Source organism: Carcharhinus amblyrhynchos, chromosome 5 (genome assembly GCF_965287045.1).
Source record: "Carcharhinus amblyrhynchos chromosome 5, sCarAmb.v2.hapA, whole genome shotgun sequence".
Lineage (NCBI taxonomy): Eukaryota > Metazoa > Chordata > Chondrichthyes > Carcharhiniformes > Carcharhinidae > Carcharhinus > Carcharhinus amblyrhynchos.
The window spans coordinates 89,856,214-89,871,350 of record NC_137328.1 but is presented as its reverse complement, the minus strand read 5'-3'; the positions used below and the strand labels follow the sequence as shown (position 1 = coordinate 89,871,350).

Genomic DNA, 15,137 nt, shown 5'->3' with positions numbered 1-15,137 from the left:
AGACCTCAGATTGTTGTAAAGAGAAGTTGAAGATATCTGTGAATACCTCTGCCAGCTGATGCGCGCAGGGTCTGAGTGCTTGTCCGGGTACCCCATCTGGGCCAATCGCTTTCTGTGAATTGACCTTTAAGAATCTGCTCTGACATCTGCAATGGTGACCTCAGATACAGGTTCATCCAGGGCTTCCAGGGTGGAGGGCATGCTCTCGCTGATCTCTTGATCAAAACGAGCATAGATTGCATTGAGCTCATCAGGGAGGGGTACGTTGGAGCTGGTGATTTCGTATGCCTTCATCTTGTAACCTGTTACGTCTTGCAAACCTTGCCATAGTCGGCAGGGGTGGGTGTGGCTAGCCTGGGACTCTAGCTTGGTCCGGTACTGTTTTTTGGTATCTTTGATGGATCCCCTTAGATCGTATCTGACTTTCTTGTATAAGTTAGTGTCCCCTGACTTGAACACCTCAGACTTGGACTTCAGCAGGCAGTGGATATCCCTGTTCATCCATGGTTCCCGGTTGGGTAACACACGGATTTGCTTCTTTGGCACGCAGTCATGTTTACTGATGAAGTCAATTATTGTAGTGGCGTAGTTGTTCAGGCTAGTCACAGAGTTTTTAAATACTGACTAGTCCACTGATTCCAAGCAGCCCGTAGGAGATCATCCGATTCCTCAGATTTCTTTAGTCTTCTTAGAAAATAGAGGCGTTGGTGGGCTTTCTTAACTCATAGTGTTAGCATGGGGGGGATCAGGACAGGTTGTTGGTGATCTGGACTTCTAGAAACTTGAAGCTCGTGACCATTTCTATTTCTTCTCCATTGATGTAGACAGGGGCAAAGCCCTCCACGACGCTTTCTGAAGTCGATGACCATCTCCGTCATTTTGTTGACATTGAAAGAGAGAAATTATTGTCGTCATACCAATTCACTAGGTTCTCTATCTCATCATTGAGATTCAACGCTCTACAGTGGTGTCATCAGCAAACTTGAAAATTGAGTTGGAGTGGAATTTGACCACACAGTCATTGGTGTATAAGGAATATAGTAAGAGGCTGAGGACACACCGTTGTGGAGCACCGATGTTAAGGATGATCATGGAGGAGATGCTGTTTTCTATCCTTGCTTAACGTCAAACTGTGAATTAGGAATTCTAGGATCCAGTTACAGAGGGAAGAGCGGAGCCCAGGCCATTGAGTTTGGAGATTTCGTAGTAATGATGGTGTTAAAGGCTGAACTGTAGTTATTAAATAGGAGTCTGACATAAAAGCAAAATATTGCGGATGCTGGTATCTGAAACAAAAGCAGAAAATGCTAGAAAATCTCAGCAGTTTTGACAACATCTATGGGAAGGGAATAGACCCAATCTTTTGAGTCTAGAAGACTCTTAGTCAGAGCTTTTTCGTACTGTGACCTCCTCCCACAACTCCTTTATTGGCACATCAACAACTATTTTGGTGCCAATTAATGCTCTCGTCCAGACCTGGGAAAATATATCAATTTTGCTTCAAGTTTCCACATCTCTCACTTTCAGTGGTCCATCTCTGACACTCCCCTTCCTTGACCCCACTTCTCCATTTCTGCAGATAAACTATCCACTAGTATTATTACAAACCCAGCAACTCCCACAACTACCTTGACTTCAGCTGTTTTCACACCCCACATCCTGTAAGGACTCCATCCCATTCTCTCAGTTCCTTCCCCTCCATTGCATGTGTTCAGCTTATACTACTGTCCAAAATAGCACTGCCGATAATATCTTCTGCCTCAGTTGTGGTTTTCCACCCAGAGTGGTTGACAGGGTTCTCAGCCGCATCCAACCCATCCCCCAGACTACTGTCCTCACTCCCTCCCCTCCCTCCCAGAACCAGGATAGGGTCCCCCTTGTCTTCACTTCCATCCTACCAGTCTTCACATTCAAAGCATCATCCCTCACCATTTCTGCCAAGTCCAGTCTGATCCCATTACTCAGTATACCCCTCCCCCTCCCCGCAGGAACTGCTCTGTCTGGGACACCCTGGTCCACTCCTCCATCATACCTAACACCTCACCCCTGCTAGTTCTGTCGAAGGGTCATCGAAACTCAAAATGTTGGCTCTATCCTCTCCCCACAGAAGGAGTCTGACATTGGTGTCTTCTTCATTATCAAGGTGTTCCAGGGTTGAGTGCAGGGTCAGGGAGATGGCATCTGCTGTGGACCTGTTGTGGCAATAGGCAAACTGTAGGGATCCAGGCCATGTGGAAGGCCAGAATTGATTCTTGCCATAACTAACTTTTTGAACCACTTCATATTGATGTATGTCAGAGCCACTGGATGATGGTCATTAAAGCATGCGGCTTGGTTTTTCTTTGGTACTGGGATGGTCATCTTCTTGAAGCAGATAGGGACCTCAGTTGTTGTAAAGAGAGGGTGAAGATGTCTGAATACCCCTGCAGCTAGTTCACACAGGATCTGAATACTCATCCAAGTACTCTATCCAGGCCATTCGCTTTTTGTGGGTTGACCTTCGTGAAGCCTGCTCTGACATCTGCAATGGTGATCTTGGATACAGATTCATCCAAGGCTTCTAGGGTGGAGGACATGCTCTCATTGACATCTTGCACCGAGCTCATCAGGGAGCGGTGTGTTGGTGCCAGCGATTTTGCATGCCTTCATCTTATAGCCTATTATGCCTTGCAGACTATGCCATCGTCAGCTTTGTTCCATGTGGCTATCCAGGGACTCTAGCTTGGTATGGTACTATCTTTTGGCATATTTGATGTATCTCCTTAGATCGTACCTGGCTTTCTTGTATAGATTAGGGTCACCTAACTTGAATGCCTCGGACCTAGACTCCAGCAAGCTCTACCTGAAAGGACAGTGAAAGCATGTTGACTAGTAACTTTAAAAAGAGAATTTTTAAGAGAAAAAGAGAAAAAGGTAGGGATGTTCTCCTTAGAGCAGAGATGGTTAAGTGGGGATTTGATACTATCAACAGTTTTGATAGGAGGAATGAGAAATGCTTCCTGTGATTGTAACATTGGTAACCAGATGATATAGGCTGATGTTTGGGTAAAGAATCTGAGGTTATATACACAGTGAATCTGGAAACCTGTGCCTGAAAGGGCAGCGAAAACATGTTGACTAGTAACGTTAAAAAGAGAATTAGTTAAATAGAATCGTAGAATCCTGACAGTGCAGAAAGAGGCCATTCAGCCCATCGTGTCTGCACCAACAAAAATCCCTCCCAGGCCCTATTCCCATAACCTCATGTATTTACCCTGACACTAAGGGGCAATTTAGCTTGGCCAATTAACCTAACCTGCACGCCTTTGGACTGTGGGAGATTATTGGAGCACCTGGGAGAAATCCACCAAGGCCTGGAGAGAATGTGCATATAGTTGAAGAAAAAGATATTGCAAGGCTGTGAAAAGATCAGGGAGTGGAACTGGTTGAACTCGATGTATTTCTTGTGTGCTTTATCATTCCAGTGCTTCAGTATTAGGTCCTTTAGGCTTTGTTTTAATCTGTAGATTTAAGAGTTATTGTTTGTCAGTTTGGTAGCAAATAATATACAGTGCACATATTTTAATTTAAAAGTAGAATCTTTTGGTCTATCTATGCACTGATTTACTATATCGACAAATAATATTGTTTTTGGTATATGTTAGGATGTAGATCTTGAGTCATGTGATAAGCTCTGTTAATGAATACAGCCTTCTTATTTTCCTGTATCAGCTTTGCCATTGACTCATCGATTCTTTCATCACTCTGAATCTATATTAGGAAGAACAGTAATGTTTCTTGGATCAAACCTTGTTGGATATATTGTTATAGGAAATTGTTTGGGAATGTTATCCCTTTGTCCCTTACGGTGACTTTGTTTTGAGTATATGTTCAATGAAAATATTGGCTACATGGTTGTAGAATTCAAATTTCTCTCTGCTTAACAAAATTAGAACTTTATTCCTATTTAAGAATCAGAAACTTTCTTATCCATTCATTATGCTTACTGTTGTTAATAATTTTACTGCACTGTTATTCTTATGTAAGATTATTATTCTTGCCAGGTTTCCATCATTTTCGCAGCAGGAATCTTAAGATAGTCTGAAAACAAAACTTTGTAGATGATGAAAGATCATCGACCTGAAATGTTAACTTTGTTTCTCTCTTCATCATTGCTGTCTGACTGCTGAGTATTTCCAGCATTTTTTGTTTTTATTTTATATATGGTAACCCCTTTGGATTGGAATGTTTGAAACCACAGCAATTTCTGGATTGTTGTAATTTTCTGAATTGTAGAATGATGTTAGAATATCTAATCATTAGTATGTGAACCAGAAAATACTGTAGATATTAAGCATTTATCTGATGCATAAAACAGTGATAAATATTATAAAGCAGTAAAAAAAAATGCTGATCAAAGTACAGTATTTTGAATGTCTTTGCTCCCAAAATACTGTAGTAAAATTGTGTTGAGAGTTGCTTTGGTCTACTCAAAATTTCCAAACTTTTCTGAGGAATAGGTTCCAGTGTATTAAATGCAAAATGATGCACAAACAGTTTTGAATTTGAAATAGTTGTCCTCATAATGTGCCAATATACCTCCCATCTACTTCTCAGGGGAAGAAAATTGAATTCAACCAACTGGTAGATTGCAACTTTAGAGCTGTTGAATATGCATGAATATTAAAGTTGCTGTTTTGACAAAAATACATTGATCAAGTTTCCTTTTCCATCATAGATTAGTTGTGCTGCAGTTTCATGGATTAATTTGTTTCCTGTACTTTTCCTTTTCTTAGGCCAAACTGTTTTCAAATAGTAGTACAGCACTTTAGTGAAGACCATTGCATCTTCTACTTTGCAGCAGAGACTCCAGAACAGGCACAGGTAAAATGCTGAAAACTAAATGATTATAACTTTGGGATGATTGTGTCAGCCAAATGTACATTGTGCTGCCTTCTCCCATTGCAAAAGAAGACTGACAACCATGTTTGAGTTGCGTAATGACCATCTTGCAAAGCTCGTCTTGACAAACAAAGTAATGGGTGTTCTAGTTTTGTGGCCATTAATGAGCTGTTGGTGTTAAAATAATAGCTGGTCTTTTAAATAGGTTATAACACAACTTTTGAACAATGAGAAGTGTATAGATTAGGTTATTTTTGAAGTGAAAAAGACAAATAATACTAAAGCTAATATAAATGTTTAGAAATAAAACAGCTCAGCATGCAAGAAGGTAGTTTTAAAAAAACTGTTTTGAAAATTCTCTTGCATCATAAATATATTTGACAACTTTTTTACATCAAACGTGAAACTCAGTAACAACTCAGAATGAGAACAAATTGGTTGGAGGGAAGACAAAAATGGATGTACCTTAACAGGAGATCAACTCAAAGAGCAAAGAAAAGTGACCTCTTTCATAAATCTATGGTTCTAAAAAATAGGGAGACATAGAATGAAAGGTATTTGCAGCATTACAGAAGGCCATTTAGCCTATTTTGTATGTGCCAGTTCTGGAGCAACCAAAAACTAATTCAGCCCTCTGCTCCTCTCCTTGCTACACCCTTATATCCCTGTTGCAAATGCTTATTTAGTCTTTGCTCAAAAGATGCAGTGGGTGCTCAACTATTCTTTGTAGTACTTCATGCTAAAGCAGCTCTCTGCACAAAGAAAGTTATGCTAATCTATCTCTATTTGCTTAATGACCATTTTAATTGATGGTCACTTCTCACCATCTTTTCACCCATGTAGTCTGTCTTTCTTCACCTAATCAACACCCATCATACTGAAAACAAATCCTTTACAAGATGACCACTTAGCTTTCTTTGCTCTAGTGAAAATACTCCTATATCTTCAATTTTCCTTTGTAATTATATTTTTCATCCTGATGTTCTGATAAAACTTATTGTACACCCTGTTTTTTAACGTATTTTCTGCAATGGCATGTTCAAAACTGTGCTCAGTACTCAAATTGTGTCTATGTGCATGACTATCACTGCTGCTTTGCAATGCATTACATATGTTAAGGACAAGAGGGTGATTAATTTAAACAGCTGTGATTTCTCCAGTCACTACCACTCCATAAACAAAAGGATGATTCTGATTTTTGATTTTCCCCTTTATACATGGTGGCATGTTTTCCTAACCCTTCAGTCTGGCGTGATCCAATCCTTTATTAATAACCCCACAACAAACTTGAGATGAGGTAAAATAAGAGGGTTGGTTTATTTTACGCGCACAAAATGTGCCTTTTGTACTCGAACAAGAAGGATAAGGGAAAGAAAGGGGTACAACACAAGACCACAATAAAAATGAGATTCATGGTTTTACATGAGTCCAGAGACTAGAATCAAAAGTCCAATGGTGTATTTCTTCAGAGGTTAGTGGGCTGAAACTGTTGAAGGGTGATCCATCTTTCCAGAAGCGATAACTTCGCGATAGAAGAAGACACATAAGAAATGAATGGGTCTTATAGATACAGATACAGGAGTTCTGATATTCCTGTAATACTCTGTGGAGATGATAAGCAAATTACCTGGTCAGAGCTCTTCCTGCTGCTACCTCTGAGAGGTAAAAGATTGCCTGAGTTCAGTTCCACATGGCAGTGTTACAGGTTCTAACAGTGTGGGGGAGGTCATGTGACATACATCTTATCACTTCTGGGGTTTGGGCGAAATATTTATTTTCTTAGGTCTTGAATCTTAGATGTTTAATAGAAGAGTCTGGGTCCCTTTTGTCCTTGCAGGTGCACTGCCTCTGAGCAGAACCTTACCTTGGAAATGTATATGATATTGGTGGATTTTTTTTGGAATTTGATCTTTTACAGTCACAGGGGGGCATTAACACATTCTAAGGATAGCAAAGTCCTGCTGGTTTTCAGAAGCTAGAAATTCCTCTGGTATAACTCATGGATAGTCAGGCATGTCAAGGTAAAGTCTTCATCCCTTTATAAAGTAAAGTAATTTTATAAAGTAGCCAGGTTAATGTAGATATGTATTCCTCTCTTCTGGGACCATTTATTTAAAAAGAGTGACAGGAATTGCTCAGGTTAGTACCTAACTATCTTTAGGTGCTTCATCAATGACTCTCCCTCCATCGTAAGTCAGAAGTAGGGATATTTGCAGATTATAGTGTGTTCAGTCCTATTCATTAACATCTTGGATGCTGAAGCAGTACATGCCTGCATGTAGCAAGACCTGGACAACTTTCAAGTTTAGGCTGGTTAAGTGGCAAGTAATAGTCATGTCACAATGGTTCTCACCAGTGAAATAATCTAACTACCTCAGTGAATCATTACTGTTGCTGACTCCCTCACCATCAACCTCCTGATGATTACTCTATAAGGCACAAGTTAAGAGTGTGATTGAGTACTCTCCACCTGCCTAGATGAATGCAACTCTTAACAATACTAGAGAAAAATCACTTAGCAGTACAGAACTTGTCTAAACTTTTCATCGTGCATCATCAAATCAAATACAATCATGCCAAGTTTCAAAAGTTCAAAACAATTTATACTGCAGTAAAAAAGGGTTCTGACTGGTTGAGAGGTTGACACCAGTCAAGGCTTCCCTATTAAGAATGGAATGGGGAATTATTGACTCCTTAAGCTCCTGGACAATTCAAAAAAGGTGTAAGGATCGAACATATTCCTTTAGCTGCAGTGAACTGGTCCCTGCATATGAACGTATCTTGCTAATGAGCCACATTACAAGTTCAACTGATTATCTTAAATAGGTTGTTAGTATAGCTCTTAGCACCTGCAAGATTGTTCAGCAGGTGCTGCCAATTGCAGAATCACATCTAACAATGGATTGTTTGGGTTTTGCAAACGCAGACTAGTTGAGTACGGTTTGCAGTCTGAGTATTACAAACAACTGAAGGAGCAGGCTATTTAATTCAATCAGCCCACGTATTTGGCATTATATGCATGGAAATTTGTACACAAGTCTAAATTTCCCCATTGATTTAATTGAATGTATTTAGTTAATTTATTGAAATTGAAAGCTAGTGTCAGTAATGGTGGCCATGATACCTATCATTGATTGTCAGAAAAACCCATCTGGTTTTTTTTAAAATTAGTTAGAAACCGGAAGTCGTCACTAGGACGCTTGCTGGTATTTGTAGTTTTTTTTCTTGGGCCCCTAACCCTATAAATTAGTGTAGAGAGGATACCCGATCCTCTACACTGGTAGAGAATCCCACCCTCCCACCTCCTCTAACCTAATTATAAGAGTGGGGGAAGTTTGTTGTTTGTTTTTTTTTAATTTGTTTTTCTGCTGGTAATTGCTTCAGGGATGGCAGTTCAGGCAGTAAGCTGCATCTCCTGTGGGATGTATGTGGTGAGGGAATCTAGTAGTGTTTCAGGGGAGTTTACTTGTAGGAAGTGTGTTAGATTGCAGCTTCTGGAGGAGCGTGTAAAGGAGCTGGAGGTGGAGTTAGAGGAACTCCGCATAATTCAGGAGGCAGAGGTGGAAATCGATAGGAGTTATAAGGAAATAGTCACTCCTAAAAATCAGTCTTGGGTCACTGCCAGGAAGAGGGGAAAGAAGCAATCAGGGGGACAATCCCCTGGGGCGGTTCCCCTCCAAAATAGGTTTTCGGTCCTGGAGGCTACAGTTGAGGAGGAAACAACTGGGGATAGTCAAAGGGACCAGGTCACTGGGGGTGAGCCTAGTGTGAAAGCTCAGGTGGTTAGGGGCTGTAAACGATTGGGCCTCGTGATTGGGGACTCCACGGTTAAGGGGACAGATAGGAGGGTCGGAAGTAAAGGTAGGGACTCAGGGCTGGTGTGTTGCCTACCAGGGGCTGGGGTCCGGGATGTATCTGAAAAGGTATTCAGGACTCTTAGAGGAGAGGGAGATCAACCCCAAGTTATTGTTCATGTGGGGACACATGACATAGGGAGGTTAAGGGAAGGGGATATTAAGCAGAGATTTATGGAGTTGGGGTGGAAACTAAAGGCCAAGACTGATAGAGTGGTTATCTCCGGACTCTTGCCTGTGCCACGAGATAGTTTAGAGAGGAATAGAGAAAGGGAAAGTTTGAACTTGTGGCTGAGAGGATGGTGCAGGAGGGAGGGGTTCAGGTACTTAAGCAATTGGGGCTCGTTCTGGGGAAGGTGGGACCTCTATAAGAGGGATGGTCTACACCTGAATCAGAAGGGGACCAATATCCTGGGGGGTAAGTTTGCTAGGGCTATGCAGGGAAGTTTAAACTGATTCGGAGGGGGGGAGGGATCCTGAGTAGAGGGGTTGAAAGTGAGGGGTGCATGGATGAGGACTGCAATGCATGGCATCGCAGGGGTGGGGTGGAGCAGGGTTTGAAATGTGTATACTTCAATGCGAGGAGTATTCGCAATAAAGTGGGTGAACTTGCAGCGTGGATCAGTACCTGGGACTTCGATGTTGTGGCCATTTCAGAGACATGGATAGAGCAGGGGCAGGAATGGATGCTGCAGGTCCCAGGGTTTAAATGTTTTAGTCGAAGTAGAGAAGGAGGTAGAAGGGGGGGAGGGGTAGCATTATTGGTCAGGGATTGTATTACAGTGTCAGAGAGGAGGTTTGATGAGGACTTGTCTGTTGAGGTAGTATGGGCGGAGATTAGAAATAGGAGAGGAGAGGTCACCCTGTTGGGAGTCTTTTATAGACCTCCTAAAAGTTCTAGAGAGGTTGAGGAAAGGATTGCGGAGACGATCCTGGTTAGGAGTGAAAGTAATAGGGTAATTGTTATGGGGGATTTTAACTTTACTAATATTGATTGGAATTGTTATAGCTCTAGCTCGTTAGAGGGGTCAGTTTTTGTGCAAAGTGTGCAGGAAGGTTTTTTGACTCAGTATGTAGATAGCCTCACCTCTAGTTGGCCTATGTTGGATTTGGTGCTGGGAAATGAGCCAGATCAGGTGTTGGATTTGGAAGTTGGTGTGCATTTTGGTGATAGTGACCACAATTCGGTTACGTTCACCTTAGTGATGGAAAGGGATAGGCATGAACCTCGGGCCAGTGGTTTTAGCTGGGGGAAGGGTAATTATGAGGCTATTAGGAGAGAATTAGGAAACATAGGTTGGACTAGGAGATTACAGGGATTGGGAACGTCCGAAATGTGGAGTTTTTTCAAGGAGCAGCTACTGCGAGTCTGTGATAGGTGGAATTGGTAAGGCTAGGGAACCGTGGTGCACCAAAAAAGTTGATTCGTTGGTTAAAAAGAAAAAGGAGGCTTATGTTCGGATGAGACGTGAGCACTCGGATAGTGCACTAGAGAGCTTTAGATTGGCTAGGAGGGAGTTGAAGAGCGAGCTAAGAAGGGCTAAAAGAGGACATGAGAAGACTTTGGCTGATAGGGTTAAGGAGAATCCTAAGGCGTTCTATAGGTATGTCAAGAACAGAAGGTTGGTTAGGGCCAGTTATAGACGGCAGAGGGAAGTTATGTGTGGAACCGGAGGAGATTGGTGAAGCATTGAACCAATATTTCTCTTCGGTGTTCACGCAGGGGGACATGGATATAGCTGAGGAGGACACTGGGTTGCAGGGGAGTAGAATTGACAGTGTTACAGTTGATAAGGAGGATGTGCTGGATATTCTGGAGGGTCTGAAAATAGATAAGTCCCCTGGTCCGGATGGGATTTACCCCAGGATTCTCTGGGAGGCAAGAGAAGTGATTGCAGAGCCTCTGGCTCTGATCTTCAGGTCGTCGTTGGCCTCTGGTATAGTACCAGATGATTGGAGGTTAGCGAATGTTGTCCCATTGCTTAAGAAGGGGAACAGAGACTTCCCCGGGAATTATAGACCGGTGAGTCTCACTTCTGTTGTGGGCAAGGTTTTGGAAAAAAATTATTAGGGATAGGATTTATAGTTATTTGGAGAGTAATGAGTTGATTGGAGATAGTCAGCATGGTTTTGTGGCGGGTAGGTCGTGCCTTAGTAACCTTATTGAGTTTTTTGAGAAAGTGACCAAAGAGGTGGATGGGGGTAAGGCAGTGGACGTGGTGTATATGGATTTTAGTAAGGCATTTGATAAGGTTCACCATGGTAGGCTTCTGCACAAAATGCAGATGTATGGGATTGGGGGTGATCTAGGGAACTGGATTAGGAATTGGCTAGCGGATAGGAGACAGAGGGTAGTGGTTGACGGTAAATATTCATCATGGAGTTCGGTTACAAGTGGTGTGCCTCAGGGATCTGTGTTGGGGCCACTGCTGTTTGTGATTTTTATTAATGATCTGGATGAGGGTATAGTTGGGTGGATCAGTAAATTTGCTGATGACACCAAAGTCGGAGGTGTGGTAGATAGTGAGGAAGGGTGTCATAGTTTGCAGGAAGACTTAGGTTGCAGAGCTGGGCCGAGAGGTGGCGGATGGAGTTTAATGCAGAGAAATGTGAGGTAATTCACTTTGGTAGGAATAACAGATGTGTTGAGTATAGGGCTAACGGGAAGACTTTGAGTAGTGTGGAGGAGCAGAGGGATCTAGGTGTATGTGTACATATATCCCTGAAAGTTGGGAATCAAGTAGATAAGGTTGTTAAGAAGGCATACAGTGTCTTGGCGTTTATTGGTAGGGGGATTGAATTTAGGAGTCGTAGCGTTATGTTGCAACTGTACACAACTCTGGTGCGGCCGCACTTGGAGTATTGTGTGCAGTTCTGGTCCCCACATTACAGGAAGGATGTGGAGGCTTTGGAGAGGGTGCAGAGGAGGTTTACCAGGATGTTGCCTGGTATGGAGGGGAGATCCTATGAGGAGAGGCTGAGGGATTTGGGGTTGTTTTCGCTGGAAAGAAGGCGGCTAAGAGGGGATCTTATTGAAACATATAAGATGATTAGAGGTTTAGATAGGGTGGATAGTGATAGCCTTTTTCCTCTGATGGAAAAATCTAGCACGAGGGGGCATGGCTTTAAACTAAGGGGGGGTAGTTATAGGACAGATGTCAGGGGTAGGTTCTTTACCCAGAGGGTGGTGAGGGATTGGAATGCCCTGCCTGCTGCAGTTGTAAATGCGCCTAGTTTGGGGGCGTTTAAGAGGTCTGTGGACAGGTTTATGGACGAAAAGGGATTGGTTTAGGTTAGTGGGTCATTGTTTTTTTTTAACTGGTCGGCGCAACATCGTGGGCCGAAGGGCCTGTTCTGCGCTGTAATGTTCTATGTTCTATGGTTCACTGATAGCCTTTAGGAAAGGAAATCTGCCATCCTTACCTGGTCTGGCCAACTCCCGACCCATAGCACTGTAGTTGATTTTTATCTGCCCCTTGAGATGGCCTAGCAAGCAACTCAGTTCAAGGGCAATTAGGGATGAGCAACAAATGCTGGTTTTGTCAGCGTCACCCACATCCCAGAAAGAATTTTTAAAAATACTTCTCCAATCTCTGGTACGTGAATTTTGATCTCTTGTATATCCTTGATTTTCATCATTCCACCATTGGTCGTCATTCCATCACTTATCTAAATTCCAAAGTCTGGGGTCCCCCCCCTCCGAACTTCTAAGATCTCGGCCTATAGTTTTCCTTAATACTCTTGATCAAGTTTCCAATTTTGGTAACACTCCTGTGAAATGCTTTGTGTCGTTGTACACCATTAAAGGTACTGAAGTTGTTATTGTGACCTGTTAAATCTGCAAAACCAGGGATAAGATTGGGATGCATCTTCCTGACCTGGTTAATTGCAGCTTAAGTGTTTCATCTTGTAGCTGGAATTTATTTTATAGAATCGTTACAGTGCAGAAGGAGGCCATTTGGCCCTTCGAGTCTGCACCGACCACAATCCCACCCAAGCCCTATCCCGGTAACCCCATGTATTTACCCTGCTAATGCTTGACAGTAGGGTTAATTCAGCATAGCCAATCAACCTAACCTGCACACCTTTGGAGTGTGGGAGGAACTGGAGCACCAGAGGAACCCCATGCAGACACGAGGAGTATGTGCAAACTCCACACACAATGACCTGAGGCTGGAATTGAACCGGGTATCTGGCGCTATGAGGCAGCAGTGCTAACCACTGTGCCACCGTGCCCCCCTCCCTGTGCTGTATCTATATTTAAAAATATGTATTTTTCAAAGGGTCACTTTATCTGGGAATAAAGAGCCAGAATAGAAAGGTCAGAATCAGTAACACACGTAGCAGTCTTCCTAATAGTTCCAACTCAGAACAGGACAATCTGGAATAATAATGCAACCTAGTTTCATTATTGGCGAAAAGCAGATATATATGTAAGACAGTGGAAAATGTTCTTGAGTAATTATATTGACTTGTAATATCAAGGCATACCATTCTATTAAAGGTTATAAAAAAGGGACCTGAAAACATTTACAAGGATATTATTTTCAATTCCTTCTTTATGGGATGTGAGCATCACTGGCTGGTCAACATTTATTGCCCACCCCTAATTGCCCTGGAGAAGGTGCAAGAGAGCTGCCATCTTGAAACATTGCAGTCCCTGAGGTATAGGTACACTGACAGTGCTGTTAAAGAGGATGTCCCAGGATTTTGACCCAACAACAGTGAAGAAGATATATTTTGAAGTCAGAATGGTGAGTTACTTGGAACTTCCAGATGGTGGTGCCTGCTACTGTCATCTGGCTAGATCACAGTGGTCAAAAGTTTGGAAGGTGCTACTTGACGAGCCTTGGTGAGTTCCTGCACTGCATCTTGTACATGGCCTTACTGCTGCTATTGTGCTTCAGTAATGGAGAAAGTTCTTGTTGAAGGTGGTGGATGGGGTGCCATTCAAGCAGGCAGTTTTGTCCTGGATGGTGTTGAACTTCTTGTGTTGTTGGAACTGAATTCACCCTGGCAAGCAGAGAATATTCCATCACGTAGGTTCATAGCTCCTTGAAAATGGAGTCACAGATGGACAGGGTGGTGAAAAAGGCATTTGGCATGCTTGGTTTCATTGGTCAGAACATTGAATACAGGAGTTGGGATGCCTTGTTGAAGGGGCTGAGGACACAGGTGTGCGGGGCACCAGTGTTGAGGATAATCATGGAGCTGTCGTTGCCTATCCTTACTGATTGCGGTCATAGCTGTGGAAGTCTAGGATTCAGTTGCAGAGGGAAATGTATATGATTTTTCCCGTCTTGTTGAAGTTGTCTGAGACATTGGTAAGGCCGCACGTGAAATACTGTGTACAGTTCTGGCCACCTCATTATAGAAATGAGCAAGTCACAGGATTTCTTAAGTTTAAGGTTCCCTCTTAATGAGAATCTTGTGATCTAAATTTTAGAGTTTAGAAGAATGAGGGGAGATCTCATTGAGACGTATAAGATGATGAATGGGATGGATAGGATAGAGGTGGAAAGACTCTTCCCGCTCAAAAAAGACAGTAGGACTAGGGGGCACAGCCTCAAGATAAAGGGGGGGCGGTTCAGAACGGAGTTGAGGAGGAACTTCTTCACTCAAAGGGTGGTGAATCTCTGGAATTCTCTGCCCGTTGAAGTGGTGGAGGCTGCCTCGCTAAATATTTTTAAGAAGCGGGTTGATGGGTTTTTGATAAGAGAGGGGATTAAGGGTTATGGGGAGAGGGCGGGAAAGTGGAACTGAGCCACGACAGATCAGCCATGATCTTATTGAATGGCGGGGCAGGCTCGAAGGGCCAGATGGCCTACTCCTGCTCCTATTTCTTATGTTCTTATGTTCTTATGTTCTTAAATTTGGAAAGAAAATTAGATTTTAACGAGTGCCACAGCCAATGTGCATTCAGCCGAGATCTGGATCTTGACCCTCCCAGGAACCATGTGTGCGAAGTTAACCTGGTTTTATTCCAGCTGTCATTCTCCAGTTCTAGTTCTAATTGTCTTAATAGATTGGTTGTACACAACTCAAAATTTGTTGGTGATTTTGCTTCTGTTTCAAGCTGAAGCTTCTCTTTCTCTCTGCAGGCATTTTTCAATCATCTCAATCACCCCTTACTTAGCAATCCCTTTTTTTTAAACACACTGCATTTTGGTTTAGTAGCTGACTGCATCATGTACCTGTTGTGTCACCACCTATGGTGATCTCCTGGTTTCTTTTCCTCCTACAATTCCCAGTTCTTGTTTGAGCTTGCAGCTCTTTTGTGCTTTGAATTGTGAACATTTACTTCATTGAACTGATTACCAGCTTCAGATGAAGAATAATTTTTTTTAAAAATTAACTCTCTATGACTTATTAATGTTATAAAGGGTAAATAACAGTTGATGA

General features: G+C 42.5%; 1 protein-coding gene across 3 annotated transcripts in view; it reads left to right on the top strand.

Moving 5' to 3' along the window:
• rasa1b (RAS p21 protein activator (GTPase activating protein) 1b) overlaps nt 1-15,137 on the top strand; it is a 200,196-nt gene that overhangs the window by 114,322 nt on the left and 70,737 nt on the right. For all 3 annotated transcript variants that reach the window (XM_080189167.1, XM_080189166.1, XM_080189168.1), the window contains exon 12: nt 4,776-4,863. In XM_080189167.1, coding sequence (XP_080045293.1) covers nt 4,776-4,863 — 88 coding nt within the window. The remainder of the gene's footprint in view (nt 1-4,775; nt 4,864-15,137) is intronic.